This window comes from Varanus komodoensis, unplaced genomic scaffold (assembly GCF_004798865.1).
Source record: "Varanus komodoensis strain SLA01 unplaced genomic scaffold, ASM479886v1 scaffold54, whole genome shotgun sequence".
NCBI lineage: Eukaryota > Metazoa > Chordata > Lepidosauria > Squamata > Varanidae > Varanus > Varanus komodoensis.
This window is the reverse complement of record NW_025336142.1, coordinates 27,251-37,547: the sequence shown is the minus strand read 5'-3', so window position 1 is coordinate 37,547 and position 10,297 is coordinate 27,251. Positions and strand designations below refer to the sequence as shown.

At 42.4% G+C, this 10,297-nt stretch overlaps 1 protein-coding gene across 14 annotated transcripts in view; it reads left to right on the top strand.

Annotated features, from left to right (window-relative positions):
* The first annotated feature begins 322 nt into the window (after positions 1–322).
* Positions 323–10,297, top strand: part of MAPK8 (mitogen-activated protein kinase 8) — a 34,519-nt gene continuing 24,544 nt past the window's right edge. For 2 of the 14 annotated variants that reach the window (XM_044448182.1, XM_044448175.1), the window contains exons 1-6: positions 338–3,282; positions 4,158–4,319; positions 5,182–5,311; positions 7,596–7,654; positions 7,755–7,893; positions 8,433–8,598. In XM_044448182.1, the coding sequence (XP_044304117.1) occupies positions 4,162–4,319; positions 5,182–5,311; positions 7,596–7,654; positions 7,755–7,893; positions 8,433–8,598 (652 nt within the window). In that variant the 5' untranslated portion in view covers positions 338–3,282; positions 4,158–4,161. The other 12 variants (XM_044448178.1, XM_044448185.1, XM_044448186.1 and 9 more) reach the window with 12 other exon arrangements.

The window sequence follows — 10,297 nt, the reverse complement described above, 5'->3', positions numbered from 1 at the left end:
CCCCGGAGCCCCGTTGCGCGGCAGGGGACTCCGCAGCAGCCGACGCTCCCGCGGCGGCCGGAGGAAGCGCCGTGGGCGAAGGCCCCTCGCGGGGGAAGCCGCCTGCTCCGCGGCGCGTTCCCCGAGGCGGACAGAGCGGCCCGCCCGCCCGGCGCCCCCCGCTGGCGCCCCCCGCGACGGCCCCGGGAGACCGCGGAGCCGCGCAGCCCGACGGCGGCGCCGGGGAGCGCGGCTTCCGTCCGGGCGGCCGGAGCATGCGTCAGCGTAGCGCGGCCCTGCCGCGCCCGCGTGGCGGCTCGTCCTGCGCCGCGCCCGGGCAGGTGCGCCCGCAGACGGTCGGAAGCCGCGGCGCTAAGGCCCAAGCGCATGAGACCCTCGACGGGTCCCTGGGGCTCCGGAGTCCGCACAGCCTGTGGGCAGAAGTCGCCCTCACGGCCCAGGCCCGTTCAGCTATAAGGCGTCCTGTGTTTAATGGAACATACTTCCAGATTTGTAACTTGCATTTTATGACTGCTTCTGACCATGGTGTGGCCTTTTGATATATTGACATTTTAATTGCAAACTTAATATTCTTAAAACATAGACAAGGTTTACTTATGCAAGCCTGAAAATAGTGCCATCAGCAAACAGTACTTGGCGGTCAATTGAAAAGTATCCCTTTGAAAAATCCCTTAGACTTATGCTGAGTTGGCAGCATTGAAACAGTAGCTCGTGTGTTGTTTTGTATTGTCTATAAACATCTAAGGAATAAGCTGATTACTCCCCTACTGTTATCTGTTTTAGGGCAATCAACTTCTCTCTGTGTCTTTCCTTTTTGCAGATCAAAACAAAAAAGTTATGCCAAATATTGCCATTTTAAGCTGTATTACTAAAAGATCTACTATTGTATGAGAGTGCTAACTTATAGATGTTCAGAGGATATGAGTAATGGATTATTCTGTTATAAGTTACAGAATGTGGGTAAGGCAATTTTAGTTCAGTGCAATTTATGTGCTTTTATTTCTGTGTATTTTTATTCTATATGGTAAAGCCTCTGGCTGATTCAACTAAAGAATTCAGGATATTTTGAGTTGTAACCCTGAAGTCAAGGTTGGATTTAGCAGGTGTGTTGAAGGGTTATTCTATTGTTTTGTTTTTTTTAATTAATCAGCCTTGAAGTTTTCCACAGGTATATTTGCTTAGGTAAATCTAGCAACGTGGCACTGCTATGATTAAAAATAAACCTGTAAAATCATGTGTAGATAAATGTTTAATTCTAATAGGATTCAGTTCCAAGAAATATTTTTATGTTTAGTGTGCAAAGACCACAGAATTGTGGATTTTGAATAAGTGATCACTCAAAACCAGCTTCTAGAGTTCCTGAACCTATTTACTCTTGGGCTTGTACAGCAGACCAAAGAAAAATATTTTCTTTAAAAACCTCAGAAAGCAGGAATTGCACTAAAAAAGATACTAGAATTGTTAGGTGAGAAAGCTGTGAACTGACTATGAAGGAAGACAGAAACACTTCAGAGAAGCTAAATTTTTGCAGTAGCTTAAGAATTTGGTGGGAGGCCCCATCTATTTGGAGGGTCTTTTGGAAAGGAAATGCCATTTCATGGAGGATATTAATGGAAATGACATGTGCAAATATTGTTTGTTTAACCAGTTTGCTTATTCCAAGACTTTGGAGGCAGTGTCCCTTCAAATAGAGAATACTAAGAGCTAGGAAAGACTATAGCTATCGTGTATTGCTTGTTAACAATGAGGGTTCATCTGTTTGCTGTTGGAAACAGGATACTGAACTAGGAATTCATTGGTTTGAGATAATCTAGGCAGGGTCCTTTGCATACTTTCTCTAAGTCCTTCCCAAGTCCTATCTCCTGTTTGCTGTTTGTTTAGATGAACATTGATCTCTTAATAAACTGCACAATGTAGAGATTTCAGTTTCTGCATCTACCAACTTAGCTTTACCTAGATTCTTTCTGAGCATGTTTAGTATTTCTTTATATGAGGTGCTATGTATTTTGACAGGTGGTGGGCAATCTGCCCTTTCCACCAATCCTGGATCAATTGACCATTTAACTGGATAATTAGCATGGGAGTGTAAGACAGAATCTCCCTTGTGAAAGACATGTCCAGTTTCAGGCTCTGAATGCATACAATTTGGTAGTCCAGAATTACTGCTTAGGGGGAAAGCTACAGTTTCCTGGTTCAAGCAGCACTGGTTCTCTTCCATTTCTATTTCCCTAGGTATAGGGTCACAGTAGTCTCATATAGATTTCTGGATTTCATTGGGTAAATGATGTTTTAGATAAGGTTGACTGATGCTAGGCCTGTGTAATAACCACTTTATAAAAACAGGTTATAGAAAAATTTGCAATAAACAAAAGAGATAAAGTCCAAGGGCAATACAATATCAATCTTTAAAACTAACTTTGTAAAACAAAAATGCCTAAGATTAAAAAATGTAATTTACTTTTTTTTTACATTACATGTAACTTACATAAGTCTTTCAAATAATATTGGTGGAGATTTTAAATAAAGTTCTGTAAGAAGCCTAAACTTCGTTATGGCTAAAGGATGTTTCAAGATAAGGCTTCATGCACTAAAATGTTCCAAAAAGAGGCAACAACCACTTTGAAGACAAAAGCTGCCAACCATAGCAAACCTCCATGCCCTCTCAACGTGCTGCTCCTCCGGCAGCTCCACTTTATCGATCTCTTACTATTTATTTATTTAGTTATTTATTTATAGTTTTTATATGCCGTCCACTACAAGCGTCTCAGGATGGTTTTACAATAAAAGCAACACAGAATAAAACAGAAGATTTTATATACTTTATATACCTGTTTATACACTAATGGAGGCAAGCAGGGTCCTAGGCAGATGCTCTTCCCTCCTCCTCATCCAGCTTCAGGAAGCCCCACCTTATACTTGCTTGAGCTCTGCTTGGGCATCAGTGGAGGCAAGCACAGTCCCAGGCAGGTGTTCTTTCTCCTCCCTCATCTTCAGCTCCTCCAGGCAATTAGCCTTGAATCAGGACTTTTTCCCATTGACCGCACCTGATTTACAATATGCTGCCTTGCTGTGTCTTTCCTGCCTCGCCTCAGTTTGTGAGGGCAGGGTATTTTTGAGGCAAATTGCATTTCTTTGCAGCCCTTACGAGAAGTAGAAGGGAGAAGGGCCTTTTCTGCAATAGCACCCCACTTGTGGAACATGTTTCCATTGGAGATTCGCCCGGTGTCTTCTCTTTTTTCTTTCAGGTGCCAATTGAAAACATTTTTTTTCACAAATAATATGGTGAGTAAGTTGTTTGGTTGTTATAGTGGTTCACTATATTGATTTCGTCTTTGTGTTTCTCTGGACTACAGTCAATGGGTAGAAATTTCAGGAAAGCAGATTCCAATTAAACATTTGGAGAATCTTTCTAACCATGTGAGCTGTCCAGCAATGGAAAAGAGCACCCCCGGAGGTGGCGGGTTCTTTTTCACTGTGGTATTTAAGCAGAGGCTGGATGGGCACCTGACATGAATGCTGTAGTTGCATCCTGCAGTACACAGGCTGCATTAAGCAGTGGGTTGGACCAGATGATCTCAGGGGTTCCTTCTAAATTTATCATACTTGGATTAGAACCCACACACCATCTGCAAAACTCAGAATCATGTACATATTTGATTGTCTCCTGAGCTAACTTGTCAGGCTTACGCCTCAAAACAGATTTGAGCAAGTGGCTCAGATTACAGTCCAAACTGATGGAGATTTCCCAGTTTACTTTCTCCTTGCCTTGCCAGTTATTTCTGAAGGTTGGGGAGAACAACTTACGGTTGAGGATTCTTTGACCAGGATTCTGCTACTTGCGGAGGGCTGGCAGTGAAGCCTTGGGCAGCCAGGGATCATGGATGATCTAAACTGAAACGTTTGGGCAACTGTTGCGGTTAAATGTCACATTTCAGTCCAGCACAAATCATACGCTTTTCTTTTTCCTGGTTTTAGTATCATTGATTCTCCATTGGTTAGAGCTGATGGGACAAGAGATATATATTATTAGCATATTCTCTTTTTTCCTGAACAGCCCTTCCCATTTCTGTAAGGGCATGACTGGGAGAAGGTGCAGAAAGGTTTGTGTGCAGTTTTTAAATTTGAATTTTGTAACATTTTCTTCTGTGTGTTTCCAGTTTCATGTCTTTTAGATTAAGCTGTTCAGTTAACGGCGTCATGAGCAGAAACAAACGTGAAAACAACTTCTACAGTGTAGAGATTGGAGATTCTACCTTCACTGTTCTCAAACGATTCCAGAACTTAAAACCTATTGGGTCAGGTGCTCAGGGCATAGTATGGTAAGGCTTTTCCTCTTTTAAGAAATCTTAGTGATGAAATTCCATTTTAAATAAATAGAGTGGGAATGTAGACAAAACTGCACCTGGCCTGTGGCACATATACTGCATGACCAGATTTGAGTGGGTGAAAGTTGAACTTCTAACTGCACCCTTTCTATTTATATAGTAGGCTAGTCCTGGGAGTTCCAGTGGAAGGTGAAAAAGTGATGTATATGTCTATAAGGGAGATGTAGTAAAAGGAATCCTAACATAACAGAAAATAAAGCAATAAAATTAACATTCTAGAATTAAAACGATTGAAATAGTAGTTTTAACCCAAAAGTTAGACGAAATGTAAAAGTTTTTGCCAGTTTCCAAGAAGTAGTAAGGATGAACTGAGAATACCTTCCAAGGGAGGCTGTGCCATATTGTTCAAGTGACTATAAAACAAATTACTTCCTGTCTTGCATCACTCAAATATGGAACTTTGGCTACTGGAAATATAGAAATGAAATAATTAAAAACTAAGGGTTTTTTTGATAATTTGACATGAATACGAGAATGTCAGAACCATGCTGAATCAGGCTACAGTTCATCTAGCTCACTCTCTGGTACTTGTGGAAAGCATAGAGCAGAACCTCTTTCACAGCTCATAAAGGAAGGGGCATCCCTCTGGACAATCTTTTCTTCATAGAAGCTACATGTGTGCTGGCTTTCTGCTATATAGCTCTTCTTCCAGATATTCCATGGTACTGGGTTGATAAAGTAAGTTTAACCTGATCCAAATGTTTGACTGCCTATGCTGCTAGCCTGTATAACTTTGGCCAGTTTTCTTGTAAATTGTAGCATGAATGTGGTTATGGCAGTTCGCTTTTATCTACAGTGCAGCCTATGATGCTACCCTTGAAAGAAATGTTGCGATCAAGAAGCTAAGTCGGCCATTTCAGAACCAAACTCATGCCAAGCGAGCCTACAGAGAACTTGTCCTCATGAAGTGTGTAAACCACAAAAATGTAAGTATATTTGTGCACCGTTTAAACAATACTGACGAGCAACTTTTGTTCACTTCTGCACCCCATGTATGTGTAGAGATGAGTGAGGGACGGGTGTTTTATAACTGCAAAAGCTTCTTTTTCCAATATCAGAAATCTATTGAGCAGTAACATGGCAGTTAGGTACCATTATGCTTATATTGCATATTTTTAAAATTAAAATTAGGTAAGCTTTCCAGGTCCACTTGAATTGAGTGGCTATATGAATGCTCACCTGGTTGCCCCATCGTGTGGCTTTGGCCCTAACGAGATCCTGCAGTGCATGTAGAATATTGGTTAATTTGGATTACTTAAAACGTACAAATATATTGAAGAAAATAGCAAATCATATTTCAGTGTAGAGGTGCTCAGCATGGATCATGCTGTATTGAGCTGATAGCTTGTTTCCTATATTTCAGCAATACAATAGCCCGTGCGGATTTTTTTTTACATTGGATTGCACAAAAGAAAAATTACTTGCATAATAGGAGAAATAATGCACCTATTAAAAAAGAAAAAGGACTTTTTACAATTGTCTGGGGCTTATTACATGTTGGCCCCAAGGACATCTTACAGTCATCTGAGGCCTGCTGGAATTTATTTGCTGCCATCAGCCCATCTTGTGTCTGATCATCCTTTTCCTCTTCTGCCTTTGACTTTCCTGAGCACAATCGTCTTCTCTAGAGAGCTTTGCCTTCTTTTGTTATTTTTGCTTCTAAGGAAAACTCTGAACTCATTTATCTAAGAGCCATTTGTCAGTCGTTCTGTCAGTCCAGGGTATTTGCTAGCTGTCCTCCAGCACCATGTTTGGAATTTTCTTCCTGGGAAATACTCTTGGGGAATATTGTTCAGCTGCATGGATTCTGCAGTGTGGGAATCTCTTCTTTCCACCCTAGTTGTTAACATCTGCATGAAGCTGATGAGTGGGGTCTTCTGAAAGTTTGCCATATGCTAGTCTTAGTATGCAGATGGCACATAGCTCTGTTTCTCCTTTTCATTGTCAGCACGTGAGGCTGTAGATGTGTCTGGCTGTGGCAATGGACCACGTTGTCAGGGTTAACAAACTGAAATGCAACCCAGGCAAAACTGAAATGCTGTTGGTGGGGGGGGGGGGTTCTTTTCCCAGACGGAAAGTATTCATCCCGTTCTAGATGGTAGTGCACTCCCCCTGAAGAAGGAGGCTTGTAATTGAGGGGTGTGCTTTGGCCCATCTTTGTCACTGAGGTGGCCTCAGTGGCTCAGAGTGCCCTCTGCCAGTTTTGGCTGGTGTCTCCTCTGTGCCCCTCTTTGGACAGGGACAGCCTGGTTTCAGTCATCTGCATGCTGGTAATGTAGATTACTGCAGTGTGCACTGCACTTTACATAGGGCTGCCTTGAAGAAGGTTCAGAAGCTGTAGCTCCTGCAGAGTGTAGCAGCCAGACTGATAATGGGGACGTAGATCAGAACACGTAAGCCCAGTTCTGCCCCACATACACCGGCTACTTGTCTGTTCCAGGCCCTGTGCAAGGGTGTGGTTTTAATCTATGAAGCCTCGGCTTGGAACTGCAGTACCTGTTGGAGCTTTCCCCAAACCATGATTTACTGGAACATTATCTCTGGGGGCTTCCTCCAAGTGCCAACTCCAAAGTAGGCCCAGAGAGAGGCAAGAAAAGGGAGGGAGGGCTGTCTCTGTGGTGGACCCCTGTCTATGGAACAGCCTCCCTACTGGCCCATCTGGCACCAAACCTGCCATTTTTTGGCATCAGGTTAAAGATGGCCTTTTAAAGAGATACTTGGCTACTCAGGAACTTAAGGGAATTACTCATCCTAGGTGTTTTTCTTTTTACAGGGCCATCCTATTGCATATTTTAGCTGCTTTAAATTTGTTTTTTTTAATAAGTTTTATTTGAAATTATAATCCTAAAAAAAAAATAAAAAGAAAACTACAAACAACATCCATCATCAGAAACATAGAGCCCGCTGAGTCAGCCCCCACACCCTTCTCTTTCTGTTTATGATAACTTAAAAACATATTTAAATCTATGCGAAGTCCTGTTTCTTTAGCCTATAATAAAAAGAGTCCCAAGTTTGATAGAAGTTGCTGCTTTAACTTTGTTTTAATGCTGTTTTGATTTTAGGATTTTATTGCATTTTTATTTTGTTTTTATACATTGTTGGAAACTGCTCAGAGAGGCCATGGGGCCATATAGAAATGAAATAAATAGTACTGATAATTAATACTAGTTAGCATCTGTTGGAGGACTTTCAGACCATCTTTCTCCACAGATCATTGGCCTATTGAATGTCTTCACGCCACAGAAATCACTGGAAGAATTTCAAGATGTGTAAGTGTGATTTTTGTAAAGCATATTTAGTTACTATGAGTGCACAGCTGATCAAAGATACTTCTGTCATCTCATCTCATTTTATTTTATGATCTTTCAGTTACATAGTGATGGAGCTCATGGATGCAAACCTTTGCCAAGTGATTCAGATGGAGCTCGACCATGAACGAATGTCTTATCTCCTCTATCAGATGTTATGCGGTATTAAACATCTCCACTCAGCTGGAATTATACATAGGGTTAGTTGTATTATTGCACCTGTTTTAAAACTCCTGTTTTGGCAGCATTTTCCTTTGAGCCAAGGAGATTGCAAGTAACCCGAAGGTGAATCTGTATCATTGCTGAACTTTGTCACAAAGAGCATGCTGAATTAAAATCAGCTGCTATGTTGCTTTTCATAGGTGGTTAGAATTTAAGTTAATGTGTGAATTCTTTCTCAGAACATTCTCAGTCTAGACCCCATAACTGATGAAAAGATCATACACGCTGCTCTGTTCACAGGAGCAACGTTATAAGCCCCACGGTTGTGCCGGGCTTGCACAGCACAACCCTCACTCACCCAGGAAGAGAGCTGCATGCCATGTGCATGTGGTGGCCACGTGCACCGAACACATTTCTGTGATTCATCACTGTGTGGTGTGAATTGTGTCAGTGTATGAGCTACAGCTGAATTGGTTGTACTGTGCCATTTAATGTCCTATCGAGGATTTTCATGCATGTTTTAAAATACATGGTTCTCCATCTGTCCCTTTCTGCTGCTTCTCAATTTTGTTTTAAGGATTTGAAACCTAGCAATATAGTAGTAAAATCGGACTGCACTTTGAAGATTCTTGACTTTGGACTGGCTCGAACAGCCGGAACCAGCTTTATGATGACACCTTATGTAGTCACTCGTTACTACAGAGCACCAGAGGTCATCCTGGGAATGGGCTACAAAGAAAACGGTCAGCCACTTTAATTTTCGTTACTTACTGTAATGTGCTTTTTATCCCCCCCCCCCCCCCGCACATCATTAAGTTTTCTTGAGCTGCTGGAACTAAGTGTTTAAAATGACACCATCCCTTAAGTGTGTAGCATGTTTAAGCCCAGTACAGTGTGTAAAGCTAGTTAGGAAACATTATCTAACATTGAGAAGGCATTGTGTATGGGGTGGGAGGTTGCTTGTGTGAGATCTTACATAAAAGATGCCTTTTGGACATTTTGTGCCAGCTGTGAAGTGGTTTTCCTGTATGTTAAGTCTGCCTTGATCTCATCTTTTAAGAGTGACTCAAATTGAACTCAGTTACATATAGAGGCTCCTTCTTGGATCACTGCCTTGCTGTGGCGAAGGGGCTGGCATAGCTCAGTGAAGCTCTGAGCCCTGCCATGCGGGGCCCCCCCAAGACGGACAGGTCACAGCGGAGAGCTCGGCAAGATGCGAGCCACTGGAGAAGGAAAAGGCCATGAAAACCCCATGGACAGTGCCAAGAGGCAAAAGGATATGACACCGGAAGATGAGCCCCTCAGGTGTCCAATGCACTACTGGGGAAGGGCGGAGGGCTAGTACTCGTAGCGCCAGAAAGAGTGAAGTGACTGGGTCAAAGTTGGAAGGACACTCGGTTGCAGATGTATCTGGTGGTGAAAGGAGAGTCCGATGCTGCAAAGATCTATACTCCATAGGAACCTGGAATGTAAGATCCATGAATCAAGGCAAGCTGGACGTGGTCAGACAAGAGATGACAAGACTGAGCATCGACATCTTAGGAATCAGTGAACTAAAATGGACAGGAATGGGTGAATTTAATTCAGATGACCATCAGGTATACTACTGCGGGCAAGAATCCCTCAGAAGAAATGGAGTAGCCTTCATAGCCTATAAAAGAGTAGGAAAAGCAGTACTGGGATACAATCTCCAAAATGACAGAATGATCTCAGTTCGAATCCAAGGCAAACCGTTCAACATCACAGTAGTCCAAGTCTATGTCCCAACCACTGGTGCTGAAGAGGCTGAAGTTGACCGGTTCTATGAAGGCCTACAACACCTTCTGGAATTAACACCAAAAAATGATGTCCTTATCATCATGGGGGATTGGAATGCTAAAGTAGGAAGCCAAAAGATAACCAGAATAACAGGCAAGTTTGGCCTTGGAGTACAAAATGAAGCAGGGCACAGGCTGGTAGAATTTTGTCAAGAGAATACGATGGTCATAGCAAACACTCTTTTCCAACAACCCAAGAGATGACTCTACACATGGACATCACCAGATGGTCAATACAGAAATCATATTGACTATGTGCTCTGTAGCCAAAGATGGAGAAGCTCTATACAGTCAGTGAAAACTAGACCAGGGGCTGACTGTGGCTCAGATCATAAGCTTCTTGTTCCAAAATTTAGGCTTAAATTGAAGAAAGTAGGGAAAAGCACTAGGCCACTCAGGTATGACCTAAATCATATCCCTGATGAATATACAGTAGAGGTGACAAATAGATTTAAGGAATTAGATCTGATAGACAGAGTGCCTGAAGAACTATGGACGGAGGTTCGCAACATTATACAAGAGGTAGCAACTAAAACCATCCCAAAGAAAAAAGAAATGCAAGAAAGCAAAATGGCTGACTGAGGAAGCTTTACAAATAGCTGAGGAAAGAAGGGAAGCGAAAGGC